The 18,093-nt window shown below is 37.9% G+C and overlaps 1 protein-coding gene across 4 annotated transcripts in view; it reads left to right on the top strand.

The window, feature by feature from the left end:
- Positions 1-18,093, top strand: part of RAPGEF4 (Rap guanine nucleotide exchange factor 4) — a 163,290-nt gene that overhangs the window by 2,597 nt on the left and 142,600 nt on the right. For all 4 annotated transcript variants that reach the window (XM_074594113.1, XM_074594112.1, XM_074594111.1 and 1 more), the window contains exons 2-3: positions 9,471-9,613; positions 10,734-10,822. In XM_074594113.1, coding sequence (XP_074450214.1) covers positions 9,471-9,613; positions 10,734-10,822 — 232 coding nt within the window. The remainder of the gene's footprint in view (positions 1-9,470; positions 9,614-10,733; positions 10,823-18,093) is intronic.

Here is an 18,093-nt window from a genome sequence, read left to right as displayed (position 1 = left end):
GTGAGACACAACAAAGACAATTAAAATGGCATGTAATATGGATTATCCAACTTCATTCTTTAAAAAAAGGAGAATTAAGCTGTAAACGGAAATAACAAAATACATCATGTACAGAAATTATATATTTTGTATACGTTCTCCATGTTTTTCCCCATGTCACATATCAAACTAGAACTAGTAACATCTAAAATGACAGCACATATGAAAATGAAGAACCACCAATATGTTTCAGGAGAAATGTTATTACTGTGTAGGGTACTGTGGGCTAGGACCATGCAGCTTCCATGTGTGTTTACTAACTACAAAAGCCAAAGATCCAACACTTAAATACACAGGGCAGTATTTATATATGAAGTCAGAAGTGCAAAGGTAGAGAAAAACAGGAACAGAAAAATTCATAACACTGTGGTCTATCAAGAATATTTGATTTTTGCAGGAGAGAGAGAGGATCAGTGGTTTACAGCTGTACATCCTGGTTGCACCTGGAGATGTAAATAATTTTTCTGCTAAGGAAACCAGTCCTTTTATCTTTGAAGTAAATAGTTGCCTTATCACTGATTTCCTAGGGAGCAGAAGTATGCCTGCCATCTTAGCATTTTTCTGTATGTCCGATCTGCACATAATAATTAAAAGAAGGTTGCTGATTTATGCAAGTGTGTATAATTAGCTTATGAACAATGTCTTCTCTACTCTCATGGTTTCTTTCACACCAAAGGCTATCTAACCAGGAAGTTTCCATGTTGACATAATCTTTACTGAATGGTAGACAAAGTATTTTTTGCATAACTGTTATTTCTCTAAACCTGATCACAATTATGAATTCAGGTACGTGTTTTAATTGGATTTAAATACAAAATTTTAAATTATGTACAGCATTCACAACAGTCAGAGATCCCAGGATTTCATACCTGCCTATGGCATCTTGTCTTTTCCTCTTTATTAAATATAACCTTTAGTGCCTTAGTGGACTCGAGGAGCAGATCAGAGAGCAAAGCATGTAACTTTGCTAGCCTGGTGTGCTAAGATGTTATGATCTTTGCTCAGCTATTTATAAATTATTAAAATATGAATGGGTGTTTTGAGGACATACTGTACATACTGAGCTTTTATATCCTTGTCATCCTTATTAGACTTTTGACTTGCATCATTTACATCTAACAAAACCAAAATAAGACATACAGAATAATATCTTAGATCTGTACCTTAAGCCAAGCTCCCATAGATTTGAGTGTAAATTCTGGCTGAAGCTACGTAACAGCAACATATTTGACTGAGGATTTTTTTTTTAGTTCACTGTAACATATATTTGAGGTGTAAGTTGTTTGTATATGCTTAGTAGTCAACAGGTCTCTTGTGAGTATACATATAGGCTAGAATAAAGAACTGATATTCTGAAAGAATTGTTGTAAAAGAAGAATGCAAAACGTGTGTCATCTTCTATAACCTAAAATTACGTCAAAGATAATGTGATATAGATTTGTAATCAGACAATATTGTGAATATTTTAGAATTGCTTTCCGATGCTATTTTATTTAATTTTAAAATATATTTTTAAGTGATTGGTAAAACACACATTGACTTCTGTATATTTTAAATTTCTACCCTTGCTTTTTATTTGTAACAAATCCATAGAAATAACTCTACCGCTTTTCACGTAGTTTGGATCTGAACAAAATCATGGACATACACTGCAGCTCCTGTTGGCCTGCATGCTTTTGTTTTCTCTCTGTATGTAGTACGTAGCTAAGCTGGTGTATACTTGGATCAAGTCTGCGTGGGGATCTATCAGCAGCAGGCACTGTGGTGGTGGTGGAAACTCATAGACGGAGCAGTATAGACACACCCTAAGTGCTTTCTAGCACTCATGCAAAGGTGCAATCTTCTGAGAGTGATGAATAATAACTTATTTATCTTTCCACATCATGCAACTCATTTTCTAGTCCAGTGCAAAGGTGCAGTCTTTCATGAATAATAAAAAAGCTCTTTTTCTTTCTGTATCTCCTCAGAGAGACCAAAATAATTGTTAATATAGCTTGCCATAAGCTTTTAGGTGTGTGCATTTTATTGAATATATGAATTCAAAATAACTCATAGTGAGGGCGGGAGTTGTATTTTAAAAAAATTCAAACTGCTTTATTCTCTGCTCATGGTCTTAGGCATTTCTAGTATCAGCTTTCACGTGTTACATGGGGTTGCAGTAAGTTACACGTTTGTTCTACGTACAGGTATTAAGAGGAAGAAAAGGTGATTGCCCTAGCATTCATGTGTATAAAACATTGTCATGGCCCACCAGAGCAAACTAGTACATACATGTGCCTATTAGGACATAATATATTCGAATTTAGTTGGTAGTGTTTTGAAGTGGATGCGTGATTGGTGTGGTACTTGTGCAACTGTAAGTTTTCTCTTTTACCAGATAATACTGGAAACTGTCATTGCCTGAGTTATTTCTGGCATGTTTTTAGGATGTGATCTCTAAAATCCTGTATTCTGAGTAGATTAAATTTCTTTTATAACAAAACCTCATATTTAGAGCAAAGGATCTGTAGTCCTCAGCACAGGAATATCCAGTGTAATATCTCTTTGCGTCTGCATCTTACAATTTGCTGCATTTAACGAGCTCTTCATTCTTATGATACTTCCTTTGTTCTGTTAGTCTTTTTTGCACTGTATTTGTCGTGATCACTTACTACGGCTGCCGATTTGTCAGTATTCTCAATGTTTCCTGAACTGACTTGCCACTTCATTTTTGAATTCAGCAGCTGTCAAAAAGTATGTCAAAGTAAATCTGTAGAAGTTATTTCCTAGCTGCTGTAAGTTTTAAATTTTCATTAGCTGTAAAAATGCAGATCCTAAATGGGTGAAAGTGCATTTAGCACAGTGTATTGGTGGATGGCAGTGGCCAGAGTTTGAATCAAAGGATATCATCACTTTTGCATATTGTTCAATTATAAATTTCATTTGCAATGTATCTCAGAGCCTGTCGTCATATTAAAGTGCTTTTAATGTCTCTTATGAAGCTACAGTGCTGGTTAATGTAATTTCATCCAGACCTACTTCTGTCAAATGGAATTTTAACTGTCCTGAGCTCCAATTCACATTTATGAAAGTTGGAGGGTTTATTCAATGAGGTTTAGTTACACCTTGGTTGCAAAGCATGCACCATACAGAAAAATTTTCATAAATGAAAAGAGAAAATTTCCTTGAAATTTATTTTTTCTCTTGAAGTATTTTGTCTTTTTAAAATGCATATGAAGGTAAAAAAAATTCTTTTTATGTTTTGCTTCCTATTATAGCTATATTGTTCAGGTAGTGTGTTTTTAACTTGAGATAAATCTTTATGAATATCATTACTTAACAAATACATCTTTTGACATACCACTATTTATAGAGTTCTAAAATTTGACCTATTGGAAGGATGCATAATTTGTAGAGCAGGGTATGTAAAGAAATGAAGCGCAATTGATTGCTCTGTCTAACCCTCCAATAATTTTTCAGTGCATTGGCCAAACTGAGATGAAGGCACAAATATAATTGAGTAATATAATAATGAGATGAGTGTGTAGGTAAAAAAGAGACCCCCATATTTGCATTCTTTTGGCCCTCACTAAGGAAGGTAGAACTCAAATATTACAAACTCTGCCTGCCTGCAGGTGACAGCCAGTCGGTCTGCTTTAAACTGTCTGGTCAAGCAGTACCTGCATAGATGAGGATTATCTGTCTACAGCATTTCTTGTGCCTTGCATAGCAGGACATGGGAGGTTATCATAGGGGTTCTGAGTCTAGGTGACAGTAGTAATTTGTTGCAAACTAAGCATCAGCAGTTTTACTTGTGTTGCCTTTTTTTTTTTTTAAACTCTGGAATGATTTGTGTGTCTAAGAATCCTAGGGAGCAGGGTTTAAATAAAATTTTATTTCCTGTGCATCAGAGGAAATGTGAAAACCAGAATCCCAAGGTCTCATAAAATGGAAATCAAAAGAAAAGAACTGTAATTTGACTATTGTTGAAAGCCTCATGATGAAGCTTTTCCTATGACAAGGGAAAGAGGAGCTGAAATGTGAATGTTGAAAACATGGATAGTATATATAGTACATAGTATATATATTATATACAGTATATACCGACACAGTAGTATTGGTAATACTACTGTAACAAGTGCAAAGTCCCTTCTGGGGAGAGTTGATTGCCTTTTGTTGCCATGGAAGTAAACCCTTAACTGGATGTTATTCAGATTAACACTAACTTTGTTTATATCTAGCACGTAAATCTCTTACAACAGTTCTAAAGCGTTTTGATAGGTCCCTGGTATCCCTTTCTTAAACTTCCCTTTCTCAAAGAGAAATTAAAAGTCACAGAGTCTTACAGCATTGCCTGGAGGAGGGAGGTGCTTCAGTGTTGTCCTGCTCTCACTGAGGAAAAACGGTGTCTTGGTACTAGTATTCATCTGCATCCTACTGCTTTGCTTTTCTGCATGTCAGGAGAGGGTAGGAGAAAGTACAGGGAGCATAGAGGAATTACCTGGTTTCAGTGGCATTCCTTGCTGTTCTTTCCTTGCTCATGTTTCAAAGCAGACTATACTTTAAAATACTACTAAATTCACCAAATGCCTCATGGAAGTGGTTACTGGTACCTTCCAGCTCATAGAGTTTGCTCCTGCATCTTTGAATAGATGCTTTAGTTTTAACCCAGAGAGGAACTAGTTTTGTTTGTCTGTTATGTAGTGTGATACTTCTTTTTCTACAAACAGCCTCAGCAGTGGAAGAAATACATCATGTCTGCTCATCCTTCATGGGCTGTTCATTGCTGTCTGAAACACAATATTGCACTTTTAAAGAGTTAAAAAGAGCAAGGGAAGAGAATGGACCTCAGTGTTTTCATTCAGTTAGAGCAGGGTTCAAATGTAATACAAATAAACATTTTAAAATTCTAGAGGAATCTTGGCAAAGAAGGTAAAACTACATATCTTCTGGTTTTTCTCTTTCAAGTGTCAAGCCAATTATGAGGAAGAACCTAAAAAAAGGACATATGGTAGAAGAGAAAGTAATAGGCTATAGTTAAACTTGATAAAAACAAAGCTAAAAACTCCAACCTTGTTCCTTTCTTCTAGGTTAACAAGTCTTTTGCAGCATACATAAACATTCAAATATTTAATCTTAATACCATCAAAATAGTTTCTTTCATAAAGCTATATAAGCTACTTAAACAGAAATACTTGCCCAAATTGTATATGTGAAGAATTGTGGCAATTATCCTCTGTCTGTGTTTAAACTTTGAGGTTGAATAGTTTGCACTTAAAAATATGAAATAGCCTTCTGAAGATACACTTCTGGCAAGTTTTTTTTATAATCTCCTTTTACAGATAGTCAAGCAGAGATTGTCAAGAAAATTGTTTTATCTCTATAAAATATATGCCTGAAATCTTCACAACCAAATAAATCAGGGCTAAAATATCCTTTAAAGAAGCCTTATTGGCATAATTGAATAGAGATGTGTAACTACCATTGATGCCGTCGCTTTTATATGTATGCTGTGATGTTGTATTGAAGAAGCAGAAGAAGACAGATGACGTGTTGTGTGAAAATATTACTGCCAGATAAGACGTACTGTGCTCTGAAGAGGCAAATTAGTATATAAATAAGGAGCTAGATAAAGCATTCGGTGGACAAACGAAGCAGAAAGGCTTGTAGGGCAGTGAAAATAAATTAAATACTCTTGCTTTTCATAATTTTCTAACCATTTTATAGCCCTGCTTTGCAACACTGGAAATGCCCACCTCACTTTGGCCACAGTGGAGTGGGATGTGTGCGTAGTGCGCTGTTGAGATACAAATTTAGGGACAAGCATATTAAATTGAAGATTGGAGGAGGGGTGTAGAGTGTCACCCATGCATTATCCTTCATGGTAAGAGATATTAAGTATGAAGTCTTCATTTCCTCATGTCAGTCATTCCTCCTGCATGGTTTTGTCCTGGCATTTGCTGTGCTCATGGCATGATATCTACTCAGTTATCGGGCCAGTTAGTGAAGTGTGGTTACTACAGCTGCTAAAGCTTTTTCTGGGCTTGTATCCTGTAGAAAGGGAAATGGAGATACAGCAGCAGTGCCCCACAAAGATGCTGAAAACTTGGGAAAATGGAGGAAGAAGTTGGGTTTTTTTAAACAAAACAGATGAAAACAAATGTAACACTTCTACAGTTTGTTTTACTTCAAATTTATTTTAAATTGGGTGAGGCAGCCTAGGTAGCGTCTACTTTGCTGGACAGAGTCATAGATTTTCTACGAGAAGGATGGCCTTGCCCTAAAATGCTTCTACTCTAGCTGATATCTCTAACAGACTGTTGAGAACTGAAGAATTTTAATTGATTTAAGAGAGTTGTCCACACTTTTAGATTTGTCTGTGGTCCTAAACTATACATTGGACCAGAGCTTTCAGAAACAGGACTACAGTTAGGAAAGGACAAATCCAGTGGTAGTTGAAGTCTCACTGAAATGCATTTTTTAACTTCTTATGCTCACAGATATCAAGTTATAACTCTGCAGCATCAGCAGTGAGAGGACACTTCAGTAGCACCCCAACATCAGTGTCATGGAAGAGAACAGAGGGATACCTGCACTAGTTTAGCAGAGGGGGGCTAAGCTCAGTGAGATTGCTCTTTAATGAGCAGCAGTGATCACAGAGGGAGTGACTTCAGGCGCTCTGATATGGTCTCTGGAAAAGCCTTTCCAGAAGCTTTTGGAGCCATGTAGGGAGATCCACCTCTTTGGGGTTGACTTTTGCAGCCCATTGCCCTGGTTTGGGGAATGGTTCCTTTCTGGATTAATACCACTGCCTCCTATTAGTGTGACTACAGTGACATTGAAACTTGAATAACTCTCCATCGGCCATCAGTAGTACTTTTCTAATTAATAGGTTTAATCATTAATGTTCTAAGGAATATATTATAATATTATCTGTTTAAATATTATTCTAAACTATGCTTTAAAAAAGTTTACAGCAACTTAGTAAGATAGCTGCAATGAGTAGGTAAATTTATGTTGTCCTGTGCTGATGTTGTTCCGTGCTAGGCAGCTTGTACTTAGGAAACAGAAAACAAAGTTTGGCATCATAAATAGATTCATTAATTTTAATGATGATGACAATAGTTACAATGATGATAATTTTATTAAAAGATACTTTGTAGAAAGTGGTCAAACTTTGCCTGAGTTTTGCAGGCATGTGGAAAAGCGGTTAATTGGTATTAATTGGAATTACCATGGTATTTTATGGTTCTCATTATGCTCTCTCACTAAGTAAAACTATCCTTTTGAAACCAGTCTCATTGTGATAGATTATAAGCACTTGATAGAAATGAGTTTCGGTTCTACTACTATTACTGTTACACTGCAATCTGGAGTTTTTACACAGGCAAAATGCCATGTTCTAAAACACTAAGGGCCACCTCAGCTTGGGACACCTAGTGTTACTTAATTCCTTACTCCTAAACATTGAGGATATTTCCCAGGAGCTCTGATCTAATCCAAAGGCATTTTGCTGTCAAGCAGCTTGGATCCTAGTTAATTTTTATGCTTATTCACCATCTTAACCAAACAGCTAAATCTTAAACTAGGTGTTTGTCTTGTGTCTCATTTGAGAAACATTAATAAATTGTTATTCCAGGCTACAGTTAAGATTCCTTGCATGATTCTGTGCTGGCTGCTGCTCTCTCTTTTTTTTTTTTTTGCTTTTTTGTAAAACACAGCTGGAGGACAAGGTACCTTTTCTAAGACGGATTAATAGTTAAATCATTCACTGAAAGGCTCTCCCAAATTCTAGCTTCGTTTCCAAATGTGCTTGATCAAAATTTGTGCCCTCCCAGTAAAAATATTCCTAATCTTCTTAAAAGGATTTTGACAAGAGAGTTAATGCTTATTAGTACCTGTCAGCTAGTGCACAGTTAAAAAAAAGGAATGGGTGAAAATCTTACTTGAAATATTTCAAAAGGGAACTGTTGTAGTTGGTTGTAGTTTGAATTGGTAAGAGGATGTCACTGTGATGTAGAAGGAACTATACACCAGAGAGTTATTATTCTTATCTGTAGTTAATCCTCGTAAGTTGGAGTATAAATGAGGATAGAGATTTAATCCCTGCTAGACTTAATTTAATAAGAAAGATGAGAGACAGAGATTCAATGTGAGTAGGATCTGGGCGTCTTTCCTGAGACAAAGATTTGGATCCCTTAAGTCTTCAATTCCAAAGAGAAATCTTTAAAAAAATCCCATGGAAGGAGTGCTGACACTGTGGGTGTGACAATAAGATGATAAAGATATGTATTTGTGAATTCAGGTTCATTGTAAGCTACCTGACTTCTGTTCATTTAGAAGCCCATCCACTGGCTAAGAGAATGTTTTTGTCAGTATTATTAACTAGCAGCATTTGAGTGAGTGATAGGTCTAATGATCACAGACAGTTGTCTGTCTTTCTGGTACCCCTTTATACATAAATGATTTCCGCATCTGATCCAGCATGATCTCCTAGGAACGTTCTGTGTTTCTTTCTGCGCATAGTGGTAGGCATTTAGTCTGTTATGAAAGACTCTTTCTAATGCTGTCAGTTAGTGGTTGGTTTACCTGCTGATTCATAATGTTTGATAATCACATTTAAAATGTATGTTATGGAGGTAATTTGCTTTAGTTTCATACATACGTAGTAGTTTTCTGAACCTGCTGAACTGCTGGTCCACTGCTACTTTGTTGGAGGGAGTTCTACAATTTTATTTTTCCTGAAATCTTGTGGCGTTTTTTTAAGGTGTTACTGTCATAGATTTTAAATGTTTTAAATATTTGGATTAAAACTCTTTACCCTTACCAATGAAGAGTTAAGATTCTTGCTTCTGTATTTAATTTGTCCAACGTTAAGAGACAGGAGCTGCATGAAAGGGAATATACTTATTGCAGTTGTCTTGCTTGCTTTCAAGTGAGAAGAGAAAAGAGAACACTCAAGTTAGTTTGTACCTAGTACAACGCGGAAGAGAGATGTGGATATAGCAGGTACTGCTGGTATCTAAAGCTTTTCATTTAGCCAGGTAGAGAACTTCTATTTTGGGCACTGATTCCACAGACCTCTTGTATGTTTAGGCATCTGTTTATTCGTGTTCCCTTACAAACTTAAAACTATATGTCATTCTAAGCTCTTTAGGATAAGGACTGTATCATCATATATACTTTCGTGGTAATTGCTACAGGAGGACTTTCGTGCTAAATGGGGCTTCTGGACACTGCCTGTGTTGAAATGATAATAATCATGCTCAGGTTGATAAAGGAGAGTTGTTAGGATGTTTTGGGAGGGTTTCATTATGTACCTGTGAAATGCATTTTAATTGGTTTATATTGTAGTGTGAGGTTTAATGCAAACATTTGTAAGTCTGGTGCATGCAGGTGGGGATGTTTCTCTGGTAAAGCCCTTGAAAATTTTTTCCTTTGTTTTCTTGCAGACCTTTGGAACGTTCCAGTGAAGATGTAGATATAATATTCACAAGACTGAAAGAAGTGAAAGCTTTTGAGAAATTTCATCCAAACCTTCTCCAGCAGATATGTCTGTGTGGATATTATGAAAATCTGGAAAAAGGAATCACATGTAAGAGAGCTTCATATGATGATCTATTTTATGTAGATAAAATCAGGGGTTAGGCTGGGATTGTCTCCGGGAGATCAATGAGAGAGCACAATCAGTGGAACGTCCTTAAAAATGTTTACAGTCATAGTCATGGGTGAAGGCAGGACTAAACTGCTTGCTCTACAAATACAGTGTGCAGTGAATCTACGGTAACAAGGCACACATTATTAGATATAGGACTCTGCCACTGTTTTCTTGAAAGATTAGAAGCAAGTCATTGCACTATAGCCTTATTCTTCCTCTGCAAATGTATTATTGATTTCTTTTATAGGTGCTTTGTGATGTCAGGGGCAAAAGTGTATCACCTAGGCATATCACTAATAGCGTGTGGTTTGCAGTCACTCTGGGTAACACAAGACAGATTTGCAGAGCTGCATACTGCTTGGGGTGCAACAGCTCTGTGTTTGCTCTGGCAACCTGTGTGACAGATGAAGGTAGACAGCTGTACTTGGTCTATGAAGCTGAGATGGAAATAAGTGGTGGTCCTGTGATGGGAATGTGTGGGTTCCCAGAGCTGTACCAGGGGAATAGTTGATGGAGACCTGTGGTGTTTGGTAGTCTCAGGTACCCCTCAGGTAAATCTGGCATGCTTTAGGCACACAGCACTGGGGTTTGCTTAGAGTAATAGGAATTCTGATGCTCTGTAATCACACGGTTGGAATGCCTGAACATCAAAGTCCTGCAGTTGCTTCTCAGCCAGAACTCTTATTGAAGGCACTGAGAGCTGTGTCGGCATTCGAAGATTCTGAATTTCCAAGGGACATTGTTCAGAAAGTATTTTTTTTTGTCTGTTTTTTTTGTTTATTAACTAAGATAGCAGTAAAAGAGAAGCAAACTGGGCAGAAGAGTGAGACAATTTCATGTGCTTTCATTGTTTCTGTAGCATACCGACCAGTTTACTAAAATACGTGGTTTCCAGTGTCACTGGAAATACTACTGTGATAGTAACTAAGTAGTCTGATACAGCAAATTCTATAGTGCCAGCAGTGACTACAGTAGTGTAGTAATATGAGGAAAAATGTTTGTTAATGTTGCTAAACTTAAAGAGATAGCCCTTATTTACAAGATTTCATCTTTCCAGTATTTCGTCAGGGTGATATTGGGACCAACTGGTATGCTGTTCTGACAGGATCACTGGATGTGAAGGTTTCTGATACGAGCAACCACCAGGTAAAATAGATTTTTCATTGAAACCATCCAGTCAATAGTACAAAGAAAGGGTGTGACTTATGGTGAGGTAGACAACAATGACATATATTGTATAGATATTTTATCTTACCACAAGCATATTTCTCTGTGTCTCCTTTAGTCTCAGTTGTCCTTTGTCTCTGGAGGCAAATCATGCCATTGATTTCAAGAAAACTGCAATGTAATGCTCTGAAAAGTGGTCTACATTTTAAAAGGAAACAAGACTCCTCTGTCTTTTCTAATAGTGCCATATGAAGTTAAGCTAAAGATCTGAGTTCTTTTTCCTGGAAATATTCAGTCCTTGTTCAGAAAGTTCAAACCAAACCCACCAACAGTGCAATCTGATAACAGCATACTGCAGTCTCCACTGTGAGAATGGTAAAGTATTATAGAATCATAAAATGGTTTAGGTTGGAAGGCATCTTAAAGATCATCTAGTTCCAACCCCCCTGCCATGGGCAGGGATATCTCCCACTGGACCAGGCTGCTCAAAGCCCCATCCAGCCTGGCTTTGAGCACCTCCAGGGATGGGGCATCCACAACTTCTCTGGGCAGCTGGTTCCAGTGCCTCACCACCCTCATAATGGAAAATTTCTTCCTGATATCTAGTCTAAATCTGCCCTCTTCCAGTTTGAAGCCATTACCCCTCGTCCTATGACTACATGTCCTTGTGAAAAGTCACTCTCCAGCCCCCTTCACATACTGGAAGGCTGCTGTAAGCCTTCTCTTCTCCAGACTGAACAACCCCAAGTCTCTCAGCCTGTCTTCATAGGAGAGGTGCTCTAACTCTTTGATCATCTTTATGGCCCTCCTCTGGACTCTCTTCAAAAGGTCCGCTTCGTTCTTGTGCTGAGGACTCCAAAGCTGGATGCAGTACTCCAGATGGGGTCTCACGAGAGCGGAGTAGAGGGGGAGAATCACCTCCCTCCACCTCCTGGCCATGCTTCTTTTGATGCAGCCCAAGATATGGTTGGCCTTCTGGGATGAAAGTGCACATTGACAGCTCATGTTGAGCTTCTCATCAACCAACACCCCTAAGTCCTTCTCTTCAGGGCTATTTTCAATCCATTCTCCCCCCAGGCTGTATTTGCGCTTGGGATTGCCCCGATGCAGGTACAGTAGCGTGCACTAGGCCATTTTGTACTTCATGAGGTTGGCATGGGCCCAGCTCTCAAGCCTGTCCAGGTCCCTCTGGATGGCATTGCTCACCTCCAGTGTGTCTACTGCACTACACAGCTTGGTGTCATTGGCAAACTTGCTGAGGGTGTACTCAATCCTACTGTCCATGTTGCCAACAAAGATGTTTAACAACACTGGTCTCTCTACTGACCCCTGAGGAACACCACTCGTAGAAAGAGCAGAGTATTGGTACTGCTGCCATGTTAGCCTGGAGGTAATACCTATTCAGCGTTAAGAAGTAAAAGAAAAAGTAAAATTCCCCCCAGATTGCAAGCGATTTCTCAGTATCTTGGTACTCCTGAATTTACAAAATTGGGAATTTAGAGTAAATACAAAAAAAAAAAAAAGGATGAGATCTTTCTCTTGGAGAGGGTTTCCCACCCATGTCGTCTAATGTCATGCTGACAAGTCATGCACTTCCTGCTGTGAGATGAGTCTTCTGGGAAGGCATCGTGTCCCATTCCCTGCTCCCATGTTTGAGATCTGGGATTGTCCCATCATGTGGCTCAGCATGGGGTTGTACCTCTGACATGTGACTCATTGTGCCTTCACACAAGTGGTATAGCTACCCAGGACCTGAAATACAACAGTACCCCTTTTTCCTGCCTTAATTGAATATAGCATGTGGGACTGCGGATGTATTCTTTGCTTAAACTTTGGTTGATTGGGGAAGGTTTCTTGCTCGTAGAAGATTGGCAGAAATTGGATTTTTCACTTGGTTGAGCACCGCATCACCAATGAAATTGGGTCAGAATGCAAGTCATGGCAATGTGTGAGCACTGGGTCTTTCTATTTCTTACAGTAAAATGATAAATACAAAAGGAACTTCTTTCATATTATTTTTAGCGACCTCTTCAATATACTATACTAAGTAGAGACTGATTGAGAGTATAATTAGTTTGTCATTGGTATTGTCACAATTTGGAACAGTACCGGGCTCTTATGAGACCCTTTTTTTGCAGGTCTAAAGCAATCAGGAATATTTTCCGGTGTTTGCCGAAAGATGGCACTACACTGTTGTTAAGTTGCATTGCTCTTTACTGAATCAGAAAGAAATATATCCACAAAAGTGTTCTGCATGTGGAAGTTAAATTAAGAATCTATTTGGAGTGTTGATTTGTTCCATTAGATAGAGGATGGAACACTTCAGCCTTTTAAAAAATCTCATGTAAATATTTTTTTCTGTTTATTCAGGTTCACTGCATTTTCCTGCCAACAGGAAACTATAGAACTACAATTCCTGTTGTGCTAGTTTTAGAAATTATATTCTGCACTAATTTCTTAACCTTGCATTTCCTTCTCACAGAACAATGAACTGAATTCTTACCACTACCTAGTTGCCATAGGATACAGCCTCACTGCCAAAAGCACAGCAGCTCATGCATTTACCATTCTAGTGCTGGATAAGTTTGATGCTTGGGGACCCCCAAATAGTATTTGAGTCCAATATTTTCTCTGGTTTTGCTCCAGCTTGGAGTTTATACCTTCTCCATCCTTGGTCCCCTGCTCCTTGTCCTGCCTTTAGCTCCTGGGTGCCCTGTTCCAGTCTTGCCTGTACTTCCTTGTTGGCATGGCGCTAGTCATTCTTGAGCTTGAAGTACTTGCAAGTACACCCTGCCTTCTTTGCTCACTACAAAGCCTCCTTTGCAAAGTCATAGTAATGATTAATTGCTCTGCTGTTACTATTATACCATAAATGGCACTAATACTAATGAGAAACTGCCATCAAAACAGAAGAGATGCAGGAGTGTAGCTGAGTTTACAAGTTCAGAAGTTTTTAGTCTCATGTAAATAAGTACAGAAGGACTATGCCATCTTTTCTAGGAAGGGAGATGCTAACTTTAATTCCTATTGGTTAAAAACTCTTTAGAGATGACTAATAATCTTTTAATACTTAAGATGAGCAGGAGGTTGTACTAGATGACCTCCTGAGTTTTCTTGCAGCTTGAATTGTCCTATGATTATATGCTGATGCCTGCAGTGTTAATGTAAATATGGAAAATCAATTCTCTTGATTAAAAATACAGTAGTCCCACTTTTACTAGGTGTTTATCTGTCTGCCTGAGGAACTTCAATTTCAGCAAGTCTGAGAATAAATGTATCGTAGCAGCTGCTGTGTGCTAACTCTTTATGCAGTCACCTTTTGTGTTTGGTAGTTTTCTCCCATTAAAAGTGTGGTAAGTTATTGTGCACTTGGTGCTTACTTGGAGTGTCTTAATGGCCTTTGCTCCTACAGAGGCATGTTGTTACATGTCTTGCACTAGAAATTATATCTAAACGCACTAATGGATCAAGACTTCAGTGTAGCTAGTGAAGTATTAATTCATACATATTCTTGCTGCACACCAGCTTAGTCATGGAGACACCTGTGATTTCTCACAGAAAATGTTAGTAATACTGATTAGAACCAAATTGAGAATTAATATAAATAGAAATATTAACATCACCTGTTATTTGCTATTATGGTAAGAGGAAGCATTCCATGTACTGATTTAGATAGTTTAATAAAGACAAACACACATATTTAGGGTCTCATAGGTAAAGCCTTGCCTTCATCTTGGTTTGGAAAAATCCTTTCTGACTGCTTGCAAAACTGTATTATGTCACAAGAGGGCAGTGTTAGAATACATAACACACTGAGTACAGGCACTATTTAATACTAAAATGGGTAGTTTGAAAATCATATTCAACTATTTACAATATACCTGTGTGAAAGAGTTTGACCAGAGCGGATTTCTCTGTTACTGTTAGTTCTGTTCCGCTGAGGTGGTAAAATATGCTAGCTTCTGCTGATCTTGGTGGTAATTAATTTGCCTTTTAAATGGGACAATACAATTTACAATACAGAGTTCTGACAGGATTACCCATCCTGTGGCTGGTCTGCTTTCTGTACAAATTATTTATGAATTTTCTGGCTATTTAACAATCAAGAAGAGACTGAAGAGGACTTTTTTAAGGTAAAAATGTCACACTATGAATTGCAGAGGTAAGTGTAATGAACTGTTTTGGTCTTGCCTCAACTTGTTTGTAACAAATACCCTGATAAATATTATACTTAAAAGTCACACAAAGACTTAGTAAGTCCCCTTCAAAATAAACCAAAAATGCATCCTGTTTAGAATTTATCAGAAAGAGGTCTTTACCCTCAGCTATGAACGAACTCTGAATTTAATTTTTATTTGGCACTGTTACCTACCAAGGTATATAGTAATAGAAGTTCCTCTTAGAGATATTCCTAGTTTGGTGTTGTCCTAAGAATACTGCTGACTGCCTTGTGTATGTTTAGTTTTTGAACTCTATTTTGAAAATGATCAGGGTCTGAAGAATATCTGTTGGCAAAGTCTCAGAATAAAGCTGGGGATAAATGCATTATGACAAAATCATCAGTGTGGCATCTTTGCCAGATTCTGCAGCATTGTGTTTTACTAAATTAGATTCAGAGGCTTTTACCCCAAATGATTTAAGATTTATATTCCTATCTGATAAAACGAGGAGGAATGAAGAGAAGAAAGACAAAGACCAAGTAGCAATTTGATCTGCAGTTTTGCTGTAGTCTGCCAGCTGAATCATAGTGTGCCTTGGGGCCACTGCTAGTTTATCTTGCCTGTGTTTGGGTGGAGTTTATTTAAGCCGATCAGATTTTAAAACCAGGCCAAACTGAACACAGGGCATTGACTTTACAAACAATTAGCCTTTTTTATAAAAGCTTTAAGGAAGGAGCTGTGGGTGCTTGGGTGGTACAGCAGTGTCAGTTGTGGGAAGATGCACAGGGCTGGGGATCAAAAGCCAAATAAGTTAGTGGGGTTGCTGAGAAGAATAACTGTGAAGTAAGAGATTCAGATGTCCATGTAAGAAAGGGAAGAATTTCCTGTCTGTTTGGAACTGAGGACAAAGGATAAGATGAAGTGGAAAAAAGGAAAGGGATTTAATGAGGACATTCCTTGCAATACTGCTTTCTGCATGCAAATGCCATTATGTGTGCATGTAAATGCCATTATGTATTTTGGAGATAACCTATGTGAAGTCACAACATAGGTTTCTACTGTAGTCTGTAGTGTAGTGTAAATATGCCCAAGCTGGCTTGAAATTATTTAGTTTGAACATGAGAACTGCTCTACCCATTTTAAGAGATTGGCTGGACTAATGGAGTCGGTTGAGAAGCAGGGTGTGTTGGCCCATGCTGAGCTCTGCAGTGTCATGGTTGTACTAATTTTGGTTTTGAACTCAGCTTATTGAAAGTTAATACAGAAAAATAATTTCACTTTTGTCTGCCAAGTAACCTAGCAAAAAGTTCATGACACTGCAGGTAGCTTTCAAAGGATCAGATAGAAAGTTATGGAAATAATGAATCTGTTATCACAGTACAGTTAATCTGATCTGTAAATATTTTAATTAGGAACTAGAAGAGAAGTTGTTCACAGTCTTTCTAGAAGCATAATGCCTCCTTTAAGCAAATCACCTTCTCTTGTGTAAAGAGGGTGGCCTAATGTGTGTTGGGAAACTGCAGTTCAAGTGTAGAAAGATATTTCTATGTTATCTTTAAAAGAAGTTTGATAAGGATTTCCTATATGAATAGGTCAAACGTGCTTCAATGGAGGTAATAGAACAGGAAAATAACTTCACAGATAGTTTAGTTTCATGTGTATCCTTTGGTTTCTCTGTTATAAAAGGAGATTTTTGCTGAGCAGAAACTGAACAGTGTCAAAGTAATAATAAGCAAACTTTTCAAAATGCCAGCTTTTGCAGATCTCCAGTTAAACATGGAGATGGTATGGGGTCCTGGAGGGACACAGATGTGGAGGTGAAATAAAGATACAAGGTGTGGGAAAATGATGACATTAAAAACAAACCAGCTACATCAGCTCCCTTATAAACTCAAAATATTGAATAAATTAAAATTTCAAAGAAGAGTGCCCAATCCCTTTCAACCTAGTAATTGTAAATTTTTTCCTGTTTTTTTTTTTTTAATTTCTCTTTCAGACACCATGATTTTGTTTACACACAGTACAAAAATTCTAATTGCCAGGTTGGAAAATAGAGAGTGTCACAAGTCAGGGAGGAGCATGTGGGGATGTGCCTTGTGGTGGGGGGGAAGGAAATAAGGCAGAGCTTTGTTTCTGATTCTCATCCATTCCATAGAATGGTCTTACTAATTCAGTAATGTTTTAGATTGATGGGGGCAGAGGTTTAACAACTCTTTCACCACATGTGTCTCACCTGCCAGTGAGAGTCAGTGAAACTGAATACACAAACAGCTTCTGATTTGAACCATTTTATAGCGTGTTCAGAGGATAGATAGCAATGGAAACAATCTCATCTTTTTAAGTCTTTAATATCGCCTTTTAAATAGCTGTGTGAATTTTAGCTGGTTACCAGCAGCTGGAACACCCTGCAGCTTCTGGGATTGCAGAGGGGAACAGCAAACTGAGTTTTGAGCTGCCAGCAATCCTCCTGAAGTCTCCACTGAACAGCAGGAGATTCTTGAGTGTAAGGTTAACAGGCGTAATAGGAAATGCACACCTGATTCCCCAGGAGGCTGGAGATATATCAACAAGGAGCAGAGGGAAAATGGGGCTCTGAAGTCTTGAAGAAGACAGATGGGCTTGCTCCCTAGCTGGCTGTGAAACTGTAGCTCCATGGAGAGCAATGATGGCTAGGGAAAAAACCTGAAAGAACTTTCACTTGATAAAAGCTTGGACTTTAATGAAGGTAGATAGGACCATTCTAGCTCCTTGACTTAACACCCCACAATGTTAATTCATTTCTCAGGTTGAACAGCTGTCTCATCAGAAGTTACCTTAGGAAGCGGTTCCTTAACCAACACCTTTCTTTTTCTCTTCTTCTCTATTCTGTTTTTAAAGATATATTCTGTAGGGTTGTAAAGAATCAAAAAAGGTAAAGTGTTTATTTTTCTGGAGGGAGGGAAAGGGAGTGAGAAAGAAGTTGGAAGATGTAGATATTGCTTATGATCCACCTAGTGGAAAAGGTTCTTTTTCTGCCAGGCTATTTGTTTATTTTGCCTTAAACAGAGATCTTTTATCTGAACTTTATAAATAAAGTTGAGAATAACGTAC

The sequence above is a fragment of the Larus michahellis genome, chromosome 7, assembly GCF_964199755.1.
Source record: "Larus michahellis chromosome 7, bLarMic1.1, whole genome shotgun sequence".
In the NCBI taxonomy this organism is placed as follows: Eukaryota; Metazoa; Chordata; class Aves; order Charadriiformes; family Laridae; genus Larus; species Larus michahellis.
This window is presented reverse-complemented; position numbering and strand designations above follow the sequence as displayed.